Here is a 14,956-nt window from a genome sequence, read left to right on the forward strand (position 1 = left end):
ATTTTAACAACATTTATTTATCATTTTAAGTAAAATTTATATTTCTTTGCATATTTAAAATATTATATATTATATTATATAAAATATTATATATTAAATAAAAGAAAACATAACCATGTAAATGCAGGCTTAAATGTTTAAAATTTAGGGGCGCCTGGGTGGCTCAGTCGTTAAGCATCTGCCTTCAGCTCAGGTCATGGACCCAGGGTCCTGGGATCAAGCCCCACATCGGGCTCCCTGCTTGGCCGGGAGCCTGCTTCCCGCTCTCCCACTCCCCCTCCTTGTGTTCCCTCTCTTGCTGTATCTCTCTCTGTCAAATAAATAAATAAAATCTTAAAAAAAAAAAAATGTTTAAAATTTAAAAGCAGAGAAATTTAATTTGATTGATTCAGTTTGATTGCCTCAGTCCTGCTAGTTATTCATGGAGAGTTAAGGAAAGATTTTTTGTTGTTGTTGCCAAACACCTTTATAATTTAGAAAGACTAATTCCAAAGGGGAAAATTTCCATCTCTACAGTAAAGTCAAAGCTCTCAAAAAATTTTTTCCAAATGACTGTGAACACTGAAGGGAATCTTTCTAACTTGCCAGTGTGCCTCTGTCTCAAACAAAAACTAATTTAAAGCAGTCTCATCATTCATATCTCTTGGATGACTCCTTCTAAGCTCTGAAATTATCGTTGCATTACAGAAGTCTGAGGATTGACAGCATGGGTCACAGTACGTTCTTTTTCATCAAACAAGATTTATTCTGGTTTATCAAGCATTTAGGACTGCTAGTAAGAAAACGAATCAGTTATAACCTTTCCTAAAATGAATTTATTGTTATTTCTCCATGCTCCATATCAGACACTGAATTTCTGTTCCTTGGTGGGATTTTCCATTTTTAACAGGAAATAAGAGCATCGACATAAAAAGTCTTGTGCAAAAATCACTAAACTAATGTACTGAAATCATTTTTCAAGTATATAACACCCACAGGGTTATACTTAATAGGCTTGTTGCAACAAAGAAATGGCTTTTTCTTTCTCTTTTTTCTTTTTTAGGAAGTTCCAGGTTACAGGCACCTTCAGCTCCCACAGTTGGTGGTGGTAGAGAATGGTCTCAGAAAGGGGCAGGGAGGGGGTGGCAAAAGTGAGGTAAAGAATTTTTGCACCTCTAAAGCGTGGAGCAGCTCAGGAGAGGGGCCGGCCAAGTGGAAAAGAGGAGGTTCCCTGTGGTGTGTTCTGGATAGGCACCTCAGCACGCTTGTTTTTTTGTTTTTTGGGTTTTGTTATGTTTTTTTAAGATTTTATTTGAGAGAGAGTGAGCACGCGCACGCACACACGAGTTGGGGGAGAAGCAGAGGGAGAGAATCTCAAGCAGACGCCCTGCTGAGCGTGGAGCCCGACCTGGGGCTCCATCCCATGACCCCAAGGTCATGACTTAAGCTAAAATCAAAAGTGCACGCTCAACCGACTGAGCCACCCAGGCGCCCCTCAGCACATTTTTTTAGAGCATTCTGTCAGGTCCTTCAGAGGAAGGCCCACAGGGGGTGAGGGTGGGGGGCGAACCTCAGGAAGGGTTGTCCACAGAGGGAAGGACTATGTGCTTGGCTGAGGACCAGACTGTGTGGAGTTGAGAGCAGGGCAAGGGGCTTGATCAAGAGCACGGGGCCAGCAGAAGCAGCATAGAGCCCCACAGCCTCGGTGACCTTCTTGGGGGAGAAATTGAATGCGTGTATATCTCAGCACGTGACCCCAGATAACCTGCCTCTGGAAAGCACTGTGTTCACTTGGGGCCCAGCCCTCTTGTTCCCTTTGTGTTCATCTCTGGGGTTCAGTACTTTGGCATTTCACAGGATGCTTAAAATCAAATCCTTCTCCATGGACCTTCATAGAAGGTGTAACCTCTCTCCCCCCAAAACCCCATCATACCCCAAGCCCCCATACCTAGTGCAGCTTTTCATCCTGGTTGTAGATACCACCTTAAGTACGTTTTCTCCTTTGAACTGAAGATGACCTTGTTTGTCCAGATCAATATTGACCAAGGTCTTAACTCCCCAAAGAGAATTCTTGTCTGTTTAACTTGGTCGTACTGTTCTTAGCACAGTTGGGAAATTAAGAAATGCTGCTTTAGCTGCCTCATTGCAGAGCTGATTATAGTCACACTTGGTGGCGTGTCCATCGACCCTACCACTTTTAAATAGGTCATTGAGGGGAGGGGACTGCTTGGTTTGCATTGTCATTTGGCTCCATGGAAAAAGCCAGGCACATGCTGAGTCCCTGCTCTCCTTCTGCTGTTCTGGACCTGGTTCTGACCTCCCCTGCTTGTGTTTTCCTACTCTCCCTTGTACAGAGACAGGGCAGGGCATTGTTCATGCACTGACCGACCTCAGCAGCCCCGGCATGACCTCAGGGAACGGAAATTCTGCCTCCAGCATCACCGGCACTGCCCCCCAGAATGGTGAGAATAAACCACCACAGGCCATTGTGAAACCCCAAATCCTGACGCATGTTATCGAAGGGTTTGTGATCCAGGAGGGGGCGGAGCCTTTCCCGGTACGGACTACTTCTTTTCCCCTCTTTTTTTTTTTTTGTTTGTTTTTTTTTTTTTTTTGAAGTATATTTTGGATGTGTATTAGAATATTTTTACATTTCCATGTAAAATTTCCAAAAATGTAAACAGTTTGCTCTTTCTTTGTTAATTTGCCCCCAAAAGAACATCAGAGCCATTTTCTTTCTAGGGTTGAGTGTCTTCCTATGGTCCAGAAAGGATCAGTGATTAGGAATAATTGGCCAGGCCCCTTGGTTAGAAGGGTCCACACAGACCCAGCTGTGTCCCTGCCTCGTGTTGTGTGACAGCCCCCCCTTAGTTAGAAGGGAGTTCACATTGGGGTGTTTGGGGCAAGATGATGGGTTTTGGGAAATGAGACCTCATTCAGTTTTGAATGCCAGGACCGCTGAGTGGCAAAACTTTAACCAGTTAGAGAAGAAAAGGAAAGTGTGTAGAATAGAATTTTCAAGATGTGTCTGAAATGAAGATGAGAGAACAGGGTTGTAGCCTGAGCTGCTTTTCTGGGATTAGAGCCTTGAAAAGAGTGAATGCAAGTGAGGGGCTCTTTAGAAAGGGCACAATCAAATGTCTCCAGGGAAAGCATAAGACCAAAGGGAAATATAAAAGAATCAAGAAAATGGCTTATTAGAACAAAGCACCCCAAGCTGATTCCATGCAGTGTGAGTTGGTGAGGACAGGGGGCGCTGCTCTGTGGGTGGGAGGAGCCCAGAGCCAGGTGCACAACGGCCTCTCCCGGGATGAAATTATCTGGCTGTGAGAGAATACCATCTTCATGGGACGTCATCTGCCTTTTGTTCATTCTTTGGGTCCATGAGTGGTTTGAATAGTCAGTGGAAGACTCTAAGCTTGATGAACTGAGCTGGGTGAACTGTCCTTCTAAAATGCCAGAAGACAAATAGGTTCTTGTCACTTTCCCTCTGCAGGTGGTTCAGGGCCCATGGCAGAGAAATCCCCCTGGAGCACCTTAGCTATCAGTCAGTAGCTCCGCCCTGCCACATCCCCTCCCTCATCAGACTAGGTCTTCAGCTTGGCCTCCTAGAGAAACACCAGAAACCAACCCATCTCACGGGGCGGATAGAGACTTGAGTAACAGCCCCAGCATCACCCTAGAGTTCTAGCCACCAGCCCACCTGAACAGAGGCAACAAAGGAAGGACCGGAAGAGTGAATAAGCCAGTCAGGATCCTGGCAACCACAGAGGGCATTTGCTCTGTGGCCCAGAGTCCCATTTTCCTGCGCTCCTGCACAGCGGCCTGCCCCTCTGGCTGGGGTAGACCAGCGATATGGTGGAGGACAGTAGGAAACCAAAATAGGGTTGCTGAGTCTCCTCTCCCCCATGCGCTCACACATGGGGCCCCAGCTGTATTCTTGCTGGTGACGCGTGAGCCCCGGGTCCTAGCAGTTCTGGTGCTGTGGGAAACCTGATTGCTGCCTCCATCTCTGCCCCTTAGTCACTTGGAAGAGTAGGTATTTTCCTAACTTCCTAAGCCGTCCATTGGTCCTGGATTGAAGCCATTGCTGCACTTTGGTGACAATTGGCATCTTGCCTCATGAGCTCCACGGCAAAATAGGGCCTTGAGCAAGACACACTTGGATGATGTAGAGCCTGGCGTCTGTGCCTAGCTGCGTTCTATATGTAATTTTGATGAGGCTGGAGAGCAAGGAAGCATCTCCCACCTAACCCTCATGGCCTCCGTGTCACCTTGTCCTTTAGGTGGGACGCTCGTCCCTGCTGGTGGGGAATCTCAAGAAGAAGTATGCACAGGGGTTCTTGCCTGAGAAACTTCCACAGCAGGATCATACCACCACCACTGACTCTGAGATGGAGGAGCCCTATCTGCAAGGTAGGTGCACTCCCCCCGCCCCCCGCCCGCCCAGCACGAAGGGCCTCTGATCTGGCCCACCTGACCAGGGGGCAGACGGGGCTGCAAAAGCCAGCCGTACACACTTCCTCTCGTGGTATCCGTGGAGGGACATGTTCGTCTACTAAACATTCCTCCCGGTCCCTCTTCAGCCGCTGTCCCTAGAAAACAGGGAAGGGGGAAAGTCGCTGCCCTTGGAGAGCTGTTTGTCCCCTGCCTCTCCTGCAGCCCCACACCAGCCAGCCACGGGATCCCAAGAGTTGCTTTTCCTGTGGAAGTCATTGGCAAGAGGTGGGAGTGCCACGGGCCAGGGTGTCCTCCCCTCGGCTTCCCTCAGGCCTCAGGGGCTGGCCCTCGGGCAGCACCGTGGCCCCGCGAGGACTCTGCACTTGCAGCCTGAGCCACTGACTGGGTGGGGGCTGTGGAGGTTACAGAACTCATGGGTTCTGGGATCTAGGTCCACAGCAAACTAGACAGATTGAGGTAGGGTAGAACAATTTCAGATCAGTTGTGAGAGCACGCAGAGTATTCCCTGTGAGCCTGCCAGTCGCTTCCAGGGTCATAAAGAGGGATGCTGATTCTTTATCACCTGTGTTTGCCTCAGGCTCATAGCGCTTGGGGGAAAAAATCTGTCAGGTGTCATCACCAAACACCCCTGTGTACTTTCCCGGGTAGGGGAAACTTTTTGGCCCTTCCCAAACCAGTGGCAAAGCAGTTGGGCGTTTTCCAAGCTAGGCCGCCATTGCGTGTCACAGCTATGGGGGTGTGAGCAGGGGAGGCAGGCCTTTTGGGGGGCTGTCCAGGGTCTTGTGGGAATTGCTCCTCTTTACACTTACTCCAGTTTCCATACTTTCCAGAATCCAAAGAGGAGGGTACTCCCCTCAAGCTCAAGTGTGAGCTCTGTGGCCGGGTGGACTTTGCCTACAAATTCAAGCGTTCCAAGCGCTTCTGTTCCATGGCGTGTGCAAAGAGGTGAGTGGCCTCAGCCCCAGGGCTGTACCAGCCCCTCCCTCTCAGGGTTACACCTTAGGTCCTACCCCGCTTCAGTGATCATCCGACCCGGGAGCCCCTGCATGTAGCTTAGCTGCGTTCCAGTCTCCTCCACCTGCCTGGGAGCAGCGCCGTGTCACTAGTCCGCCAGGTACTGGAACCCAGACCTCGAGTGAGCAGCCCCAGGTCCAAGGAAAGGAAGCAGTGCTTTAGCTTGGCTGTCCCTCCTGGGCCCCACTGAACCCATACTCTGTTCCTGCCCTTGGCAGCTACTGCCCCTTAGGGGAAACCCTCCACCAGAAGCCTCGCCCAGAGGCCCTGCACTGGTTACGGATGCTCCATCTGTGAGCTTTCACCCAGCATAGGCCAGTGACCCTGGTCAGGCGCAGCGTCGGGTACTGAGCGCCGGCCACGTGCTAGGCTCTGCACCAGGCACATGGGGTGCGCAGTGTCATCTCATCTTCAGAGTAACCGCGAGGCAGGGATTGCCGCCGGCCCCTTCACGCCCACTAGGAAACTGAGGCACAAAGGGTAAGTACCTGTGCCCAGTGTCCTAGAGTTGGGGAGTTGGACTCATCTGCCTCTGAAGCCCTGCGTGGTCTTCATGCCACAGCGGAAGCAGGAAGCCCTGAGCCCTCAAAAGAATAGCAATCTCTAGCTCCCTACGCAGAGGTGCTCTGCATGTCGGCTGGAATAAGGCTCCCCTCGGGCCTGTGCTGGAGGTCAGCAGCCCTTGTTCTGTTGGGCTTCGCAGATACTGCGTTTTTTACAGACTGAAGGTGTCAGGCAAGTCTGTCCGCACCAGTTTTCCAACAGCGTTAGCTCATTTTGTGTCTCTGTGTCACATTTGGTAATTTTCGTAACATTTCAGACTTTTTCATTATTATTATATTGTGTGATTTGTGATCAGTGGCCTTCGATGTTACTAGAGTAATTATTTTGGGGTGCCACGAACTGCACCCATGTAAGATAGTCAGTGTCGTCTGGGTTCTGACTGCTCCACCAGCGGGCTCTTCCCCCATCTCTCTCCCTCTCCTCCAGCCTCCCTGCTTCTGGAGACACAACAGTATTGGAAATTAGGCCCATTTGCCTGGGTGGCTCAGTCGTTAAGCGTCTGCCTTCGGCTCAGGTCGTGATCCCAGGGTCCTGGGATCGAGCCCCGCATCGGATTCCCTGCTCCGTGGGAAGCCTGCTTCTCCCTCCCCCACTCACTCCTCTTGTGTTCCCTCTCTCGCTGTGTCTCTCTCTGTCAAATAAATAAATCTTTAAACAAAGAAAGAACGAAATTAGGCCCATTAATAACCCTACAGTGACCTCTGAGTGTTCAAGTGAAAGAAGTGTGGTGCGCCCCTCACTTTAAATCAAAAGCTGGAAATGATTAGGCTTCGTGAGAAACACTGTGGAAAGCTGAGACGGCCTGAAAGCCAGGCCTCTTGCACCAGACAGCCAAGTTGTGACTGCAAAGGAAAAGTTCTTGAAGGAAATTAGAAGTGCTGTTTCAGCGAACAAGAAAGCAAAAACAGCCTCATTGTCGATACGGAGAGAGTTTGGTCCAGATAGGCGATCCAACCCGCCACAACATTCCCCTAAGCCAGAGCCCAGTCCAGAGTAAGGCCTAACTCTCTTCAGTTCTGTGAAGGCTGAGAGAGGGGAAGAAGCTGCCGAAGAAAAGCCTGAAGCTAGCAGAGGTTGATCCGTGGGGTTTAAGGAAAGAAGCCATCTCGGTAGCATAAAAGTGCAAGGGGAAACAGCCGTGCTGATGGAGAAGCCGCAGCAAGTTCTCCAGAAGATCTGGCTCAGATCAGCGATGAAGGTGGCTACGCAAAGCAACAGATTTTCAGTGTAGATGAAACAGCTTTCTACTGGAAGAAGATGCCATCCAGGACTTTGATAGCTGGAGAGGAGAAGTCAGTGCCCGGCTTCAGAGGACAGGCTGACTCTCTCGTTAGGGGCTAGTACAGCTGGGGACTTAGGTTGAAGCCAGTGCTCATGTCTACCATTCCGAAAATTCTAGGGCCCTTCAGAATTGTGCTAACTCTACTCTGCCTATGCTCTGTCAGGGGAACAACAAAGCCTGGAGGACAACACATCCGTTAAAATATGGTTTAGTAAATATTTTAAGTCCAGTGTTGAGACCTACTGCTCAGGAAAAAAAGATTTCTTTCTGAATTTTACTGCTCACTGACAGTACACCCGGTCACCCATGAGCTCTGATGGAGATGTGTGATGGGATTCACGCTGTGTTCATGCCTGCACACACATCATCCGTTACGCAGCCCATGGATCAAGGAGTAATTTCGACTTTCAAGTCTTTTTAAAAAAATGCATTTTGTAAGGTTCTAGTTGCCATAGATACAGATTCCACTGGTGGATCTGGGCAGAGTCAGTTAAAAACCTTCTAGAAAGGATTCACCATTCTAGATGCCATTAGGAACATTCAGGATTCAGGGGAAGTGCTCAAAATATCAGCATTAGCAGGAGTTTGGAAGAAGTTGATTCCCACCCTTGTGGATGACTGTGAGGGGTTCAAGACTTCAGGGTGGGGGGAGTAGCTGCAGATGTGGTGGAAACAGCCAGAGAACTGGAATTAGAAATGGAGCCTGAAGATGGGACTGAATGGCTGCAATCTCATGGTAAAACTTGAACAGATGAGAAGTTGCTTCTTAGGAATGAACAAAAAATGCGGTTTCTTAAGGAGGAATCTCCTCCTGGTGAAGACGCTGTGAGGGTTGTTGAAATGACAACAAAGGATTTAGAGTATCAAACTGAGTTGATAAAGCAGCGGCAGAGTTTGAGAGGATTGACTCCAGTTTTGAAAGAAGTTTTCCTGTGGGTAAAACGCTATCGAACAACATCGCACGCTACAGAGAAATCATTCGTGAAGCGTCCATCGATGCAGCCAACTTCATCATTGTCTTTTTTTCTTATAATTTTTTAAAAGGATGTATTTATTTGAGAGAGCGAGCACGCGTGGGTGTGCACACAAGCAGGGGGAGGACCGGAGGGGGAGGGAGAGAAGCAGACTCCCCACTGAGTATGGAACCTGATGCAGAGCTCGGTCCCATGACCCTGAGATCATAACCTGAGCTGAAATCGAGAGTCAGAGCTTAACCGACTGAGCCACCCAGGCGCCCCCATCGTTGTCTTAATAAACTTCAGTGGAGTGTAAACATTACTTTTATATGTGCCAGGAAACAAAAGCCATCTGACTGGCTTTCTTGCCAGTCCGATCTGGAGCTGAAGCCGCAGTATCTCCGAGCTGTACCTGTACTTTTCCAGCACGACAGCGCGCACTGTTTCCTGGCAGAGGCCATACTTCGTGTAGCATATGTCAGCCATGAGTTCTTGCCATGACCCACGTTGTCGTGGCCAGCCCTTTGCACACGTTAGCTCATACAGTTGTCAGAGCGGGTTTAGAAAGTGAGCGGTCTCATCCCCAGCTCCAGATGAGGAAACCGAGGCTCAGAGGTCAAGTGGCTTGCCCAGAGCCGGCCGGCTAGCAGCACGCGATGGCCTTGGGAGCAGAGCACACGGACGGACTCCGCTATTGCCGGAGAGCCTGGCTGTCTTGACGCTGCGGGGGGCCCACGCGGCCCACCACTGCCCTGACTCCCGTTTCCCTGACTGCGGCAGGTACAACGTGGGGTGCACCAAGCGAGTGGGGCTTTTCCACTCGGACCGGAGCAAGCTGCAGAAGGCGGGAGCCACGACCCACAACCGCCGTCGGGCCAGCAAAGCCAGCCTGCCCACACTTACGAAGGACACCAAGAAGCAGGTGAGAGGTTGGCAGGGCCCGAAGCTCCGTTGTCACAAGTCCTCACCAACTCCCCTCCCTGACGGACCCGGCACACCCACATTCCTCTTCCGCGGCTGCCTCACATCCGCACCATCGTGTTCTCATTTCTTACAAGCCGTCAGATCAAGCCCTTCCTGGGCCCCGTAATAGGCCCCTGCGTTTAGACCCATGGACGCGTGGGAGGTGATTTCCTGCCTCAGTGACCTTGCCCCTCCACACCCCTCCCCTCCCAGTTTGCCTCCATCCTTCCGGGGCCAGGGAAATGGGGTCTCCTCTGCCCGGCCCCGGGAAGAGACAGACTGTCCCTGTTCCCCTGGGTCTTAACACAGAGGGCCAGGTGAGGAGGCAGCCTCCCCACTTCAGCCCTGCTCCTCGCTGCCACCTCAGATCCAGAGCACGGAGTTCTTGCAGCCTCTCCTAGGAACACGGGGGTTCCTTACAGATGTTGTAGCCCCCCTCACGTGCCCGGAGCGCCATGAGGCGCTGAGGCTCTAAGTTGCGCCGCAGGAACCCAGTCTTCGTGGGACGTTTCAGAGCCTCCTGGTTTTGGCTGCTTGTCACTTGGGTCATAAACCTCTTTAAGAATCTGACGAAGGCTGGGACCCAGCACGCACACGCACAGGAAATTTTCCGTGCTATTTCACAGACCACCCCTGAAACCTCCAGCATCCTGTTTTAAAACCCCACATCTAGAAGAAGCGATAGGCGTAGATAGAATCAGATGGATGCAGTGCAGTGCAGGGAGGGGCTCACTCTGCATCGAGCCAGGGAGGGGACAGCCCAGAAGATGGGGACGTTTTGATCTAAGCATTCAGAGGTGTGTAGTCGTAGACCAGGTGGGAGGGGGGACAACCCGCCTTCGCCCGTTGCCCTGCTGGAGACCCAGAGTCTGTTTGTGCCCCGATCCTGAAGCCAACGGTTTCTCTCTGCTTGCAGCCGGCGGGCACCGTTCCCCTTTCGGTCACGGCTGCGTTGCAGCTGACGCACAGCCAGGAGGACTCCAGCCGTTGCTCGGATAACTCAAGCTACGAGGAGCCCTTGTCGCCCCTCTCGGCCAGCTCATCCACCTCCCGCCGGCGACAGGGCCAGCGGGACCTGGAGCTCCCAGACATGCACATGCGGGACCTGGTGGGCATGGGACACCACTTCCTGCCAAGCGAGCCCACCAAGTGGAACGTGGAAGACGTCTATGAATTCATCCGCTCCCTGCCAGGTGAGGCCCAGGGGAGTCCCGTGCGGGACTGGAAGAGCGGCCCCCGGGAGAGAGGGACAGCCCCCCCCCCCCAAGAAAATGACTCAGTTGGTGACTCAGGCTCAGGAGCCGCCATGCTGCAATCTGCCGCATTTCCTGGCATGGCAGGGTCTGTGTGAGATGCAGGGGTGACCGTGCACCAAGCCTGTGTCTCTCCTGGGACGGGGGGCAAGGAGTCAAGTGGGAGTGTAGGAAACCGGTCAAGGAGAACACCAGCGTAGGGAAAGGGAAGCTGCGTGACAGTGGGCAGGCAGGCCTCGGCCGGTGGGAGACACGACCCCGGGGAGCAACTCGAGCGGAGGTGCACAGACGTGGAAGGGTATGATGTAGGGAACCGCACAAACCCTGCTGGGGTGGGTGGTGCGCACGTGGTTCTGAGGCCTAGAACTGAGACATGAACCTTGAAAGACCTACCTCGCATTATTCACAGATGCTTTCAGGGGGATCCCGCAGGCTTCTCGGCTGTTGTTTCTGGCAGTCGCCCCCGGCTGCTGGCCACGTCAGGTATGGACGGCAGCCGCAAGCCTGTTACTCAGAGACCCGAGTGGGAGCAGTGGCCGAGAGCGCGGACTTGTCTGTCGGAACTGGGCTCACATCCCTGGCTCTGCCCCTCACTGCAGTGTGTTAGTCATCTCCTGCTGCGTTCCCAGAATTTATCACCACACAGTTACGGTGGCTCAGGAACGTGGGAGTGGCTTGGCTGGACATTTCTGCCACAGGGTCTCTTGTGAGGTTGCAATGAAGGTGTGGCCCAAGGCTTCCCTGGGGCTGTAGGATCCTGTTCTCAGGTGCCCCATGCCCCTGATTGTCAAGGACGGTATGGCTGCCCACAGGAGGCCTCCATTCTTCTCCGAACGGGCCTCTTCAGGACACTCGTGCTTGCATGTTCTTTCCCCACAGGAGGGTGATCCAGGAGAGCATGGTGGAAGTCACTGTGGCCCTTTTGATCTAGACTCAGAAGCTACATGGTGTCACTTTCACAGTATCACACAGGTCATGCCCACAGGGACATGAAAGGGAAGCCAGGTTTATTTAGAGCTGGTTACCATAGTTCACCAGTCACTGGCCCCCATGATTCATGTTCCTCCCTCAAGCCGACCACCCTCGCCCCCTACCATAGACCCCACAAATCTCATCCCATTGCAGCAGTAATTCAAAGCCCAGGATCTCACCAGCAAACTCTGGTCCAGGCGTGGGTGAGCTCCTCAAGCCCAGTTCTTCTCCATCTGAACGCCTGAGAACTAGAGACACGTTCCCCGTTCCCTCCACAAACCCAAGATATGGTGGGATAGGTGTAGGATCACTGCGGTAGGCACAGCTGTTCAAAAAGGGGAGAACAGTGCAGGAGGATACAGGAGTCACCCATCGTCCCAGTTCTGAAATCTAGCAGGGCACGTGTTGGCATTTCCCTGATTAGGACTCCAAGCCCGGGAGTGATTATCTTTCCTTCTTGCTTCCATCCTGTGAGTCCTCCTTCCTTTCCCATGAAAGGTAGCCTGAGCTTTCAGCAGACTAGTTTTCTCAGCCTGTTCCTGCTGCTCTTCATTTTCTATGACCTCGACTCTTACAGTTCAAGCAGTGTTTATGCCAGTACAATTGTCTTAAAATCGTTGTGGGCTTCCAGTGCATCTTGTTGGGATTTACTCCATTAGACAAAAGCCATACCCCAAAATGCTCCGAGAAGCCTTTCTCTATGTTGGCTTCTTCTGAAGCTGAGGGACAGTGCCCTTAATATGTTTGAAGCTCTGCTATTGAGCAGCCCGGATCCAGGAGGCACGCCCGTAAACTCCTTAAGAGAGTTCTCTGAGGCAGCACCTTCGAGCTTCTAAGATCTTGGTGAAAGATCTGTCATGCCCTCAGTTCTATCTCTAGACCATGTTTTCTTACCTGTGTCCCGGATTTGATCTTTGCCTAGAAACTACTTCTTAGTTTTGGCATCATTTGCTATCTGGAGAGGCCAGGGATTTTCAAACGAGCAACTCCTGGCTCCTTGATGTCTAACAGTTTCACCTTTACCTCATCTGTCCTCGTTTTCCTGCGAGCAGCGGTCAGAAGCCAGGCAGCACCTTCACCGTTCTGCTGGAAACGTCCTCCGCTAGATGCTAGATCGCTCCGTCCATGAGGCCCAGTACACTTACCGTGTTACACCCGCTGCAGGGTCCTGACGTTTTCTCCACTTCCCAGCAAAGATCCATTTCTCCCAGTTTCCAGAAACCGTTGCCTTTCCCTGAAGCCTCACCCAGTCTCCTCACAGGCCATCAGACTGCTGTCCAGTCCCTCAGAATATCTTAGACACGTCACTGACCCTCTCAGAGTCCTTCCAGCTCCTGCCCACTGCCGCCCCCCAGGCCACGGCAGCACCCCTCTTCCAGAAGCCAGAATCTGCATTCGTTACCCCAGAGTGTCGTGGTTTACCTCAGGTTCTGTGGGTCAGGAACCCTGCTTAGCTGCGCAGCAATGGCTTGGGGTCTCTTACGAGGCCTCGGTCAAGATGGCAGCCAGAGCTGCGGTTGTCCGAAGGTTTGGAGCCAGAGGACCTGGCTCCGGGCTGCCCCACTCACGTGGCACAGAGTGCCAAGTGGCCTCAGTTCCTCTCCACATGGGCCTCCTCTGAGTGCTGCTTGACTGTCCTCATGACCTAGTCGCTGGCTTCCTCCAGAGTAAACTCTCTGGAAGTGCCCTTGGCGACCCAGCCTTGGAAATCCCAAGCTCTTGCTCCCACAGCACCTTGCTCTGCCGGGTCTGCCCCGTTCATTGAGGGGGGCTCTGACCAGGACATGCATGAGTAAGAGGCGCGGGATCACTTGGGTAAGTCACTTAGCCTCTCCCGGGCTGTCACACGAGACAGCCTTCCTCAAGGTGTGCTTAGGAGGGTTCAGGGAGATCGTGCACAGTGGGTACCAAGCGTGAACGCCACTAGCTCTGACTGACCCCGTCTGTGGTGGGATCCCCCTCAGGCTGCCAGGAAATAGCAGAGGAGTTCCGTGCCCAGGAGATCGACGGGCAAGCCCTGCTGCTGCTCAAGGAGGACCACCTGATGAGCGCCATGAACATCAAGCTGGGGCCTGCCCTGAAGATCTACGCTCGCATCAGCATGCTCAAGGACTCCTAGGGCTGGCGGGCGCAGCCAGGGTCCTGGCCCGGGGCGCCTCCTCCCGACTGAGCAGAGCCAGACAGACATTCCTGAGGGGCCCAGAAATGGGGCCAGTCGGAGGGAAGGGCTCTCCCTATGGGGCGTGGCTGGTGAGGAGGTCTTGGCACCCCCTCAATGGCTCTCAGGGGCCTTTCTTTCTGTGGGAGGGGCAGAGAGGTAGGTGGCACAGAAGATGGGGCTTTATGCTTGTAAATATTGATAGCACTGGCTTCCTCCAAAGTCCCAATACTCTAGCCCCGCTCTCTTCCCCTCTCTCTGTCCCCCATTTTCCAGGGGGTATACGGTCAGGGCTCCCCAACCTGAGTTGGGTTACTTTCAAGGGCAGCTGTCAGGCCTGGATAGAGGCCTTGCAAGCCCTTGCCTGCCTTTCTCCCACTTCTTTCTCTGGGCCTGGCTAACTCTTCCGTTGCCGGCTTCTCCCCCTTCAGCCCGTTTCTGAAGCAGCCAGGGGTTCTCCCCCTTCACCCTCCGCAGGTGGAGAGAGAGAAGCTGGGCCCGGTTTGGCCACGCCTGCTGGCACAGACGCCTTAACGCTGTGTGTGTGACTGGATGACTGTGTAGGAGCCTGGACTGGCAGGTGGGCCCAGAGCCACCCTCTGGCATCTCCAGGTGTTCTGTAGCAAACAGCCACTTAGTGCTTTGTCCTGGACTCCACTCAGCCTCAGGATGGGGAGTAGAACAGAAGGGCAGCCTCCGTGCAGAGAGGCGAGATCAGAAAGCGAAGATCAGGAGTGGGCACGCTGTCTCCGAAGTCCTTCCCACACTGTGAAGTCCCCCCCGCCCCCCGACTGCCCTGCTGTGCCACACGCAGCATTAAGGGAGCTGCTGTGGGCCGGGCCGGGCCTCCTGGCCTGCCCACCTGCCCACCCGCCCTGGGAGCCCCAGAGTGGGGGCCCAGAGAACGTCTTGAGGGCAGAGAAGAGCCGGGGTGACGTTGTCGTGAAGAAGGCAGCCTTGGGCCTCCCGCTTCCACACTTCTTTGCCTCTCGAACTTGCTAGCAATTTGAGCTACCTGCGGAGGAGGCAGGGCAGGAAGGGCGAGGGCCTGCCTCTGACTTGCCCTGCCCTTGGAGGCTCCTGGGGGAAGAGCGGGGCTCTCCCCGGGAAGAGGGGGGGGCACCTTTCTCAGCTTGTTCTATTCCCCACTCACCCCCAGGCAGGGTTGGAAATGAAGGACTTTTTTAACCTTTTGTTTTTGTTTTTTTAAAAATAAATCCGTAAAATCTGTTTCTTCTGTGCCTTTCTCCGCTGGCCACTTCTCATCCAGAAGGAGAGGGATGGTTCTCTGGGCTGGGGGAAGGACAATCTCCTTAACTTAACTCCCGTTTCTGCCTGTGTAAAACGTGCATTT

The 14,956-nt window shown here is 52.9% G+C and overlaps 1 protein-coding gene across 5 annotated transcripts in view; it reads left to right on the top strand.

Moving 5' to 3' along the window:
* Nucleotides 1-14,832, top strand: part of PHC2 (polyhomeotic homolog 2) — a 115,210-nt gene extending 100,378 nt beyond the window's left edge. For all 5 annotated transcript variants that reach the window (XM_064589511.1, XM_054512995.2, XM_045898142.3 and 2 more), the window contains 6 exons: nucleotides 2,334-2,536; nucleotides 4,266-4,395; nucleotides 5,271-5,385; nucleotides 9,037-9,178; nucleotides 10,136-10,412; nucleotides 13,409-14,832. In XM_064589511.1, the coding sequence (XP_064445581.1) occupies nucleotides 2,334-2,536; nucleotides 4,266-4,395; nucleotides 5,271-5,385; nucleotides 9,037-9,178; nucleotides 10,136-10,412; nucleotides 13,409-13,563 (1,022 nt within the window). In that variant the 3' untranslated portion in view covers nucleotides 13,564-14,832. The remainder of the gene's footprint in view (nucleotides 1-2,333; nucleotides 2,537-4,265; nucleotides 4,396-5,270; nucleotides 5,386-9,036; nucleotides 9,179-10,135; nucleotides 10,413-13,408) is intronic.
* The last annotated feature ends 124 nt before the right edge of the window (nucleotides 14,833-14,956 follow it).

This window comes from Mirounga angustirostris, unplaced genomic scaffold (assembly GCF_029215605.1).
Source record: "Mirounga angustirostris isolate CCGP_5_RB_7025 unplaced genomic scaffold, mMirAng1.0.hap1 SCAF_4, whole genome shotgun sequence".
Lineage (NCBI taxonomy): Eukaryota > Metazoa > Chordata > Mammalia > Carnivora > Phocidae > Mirounga > Mirounga angustirostris.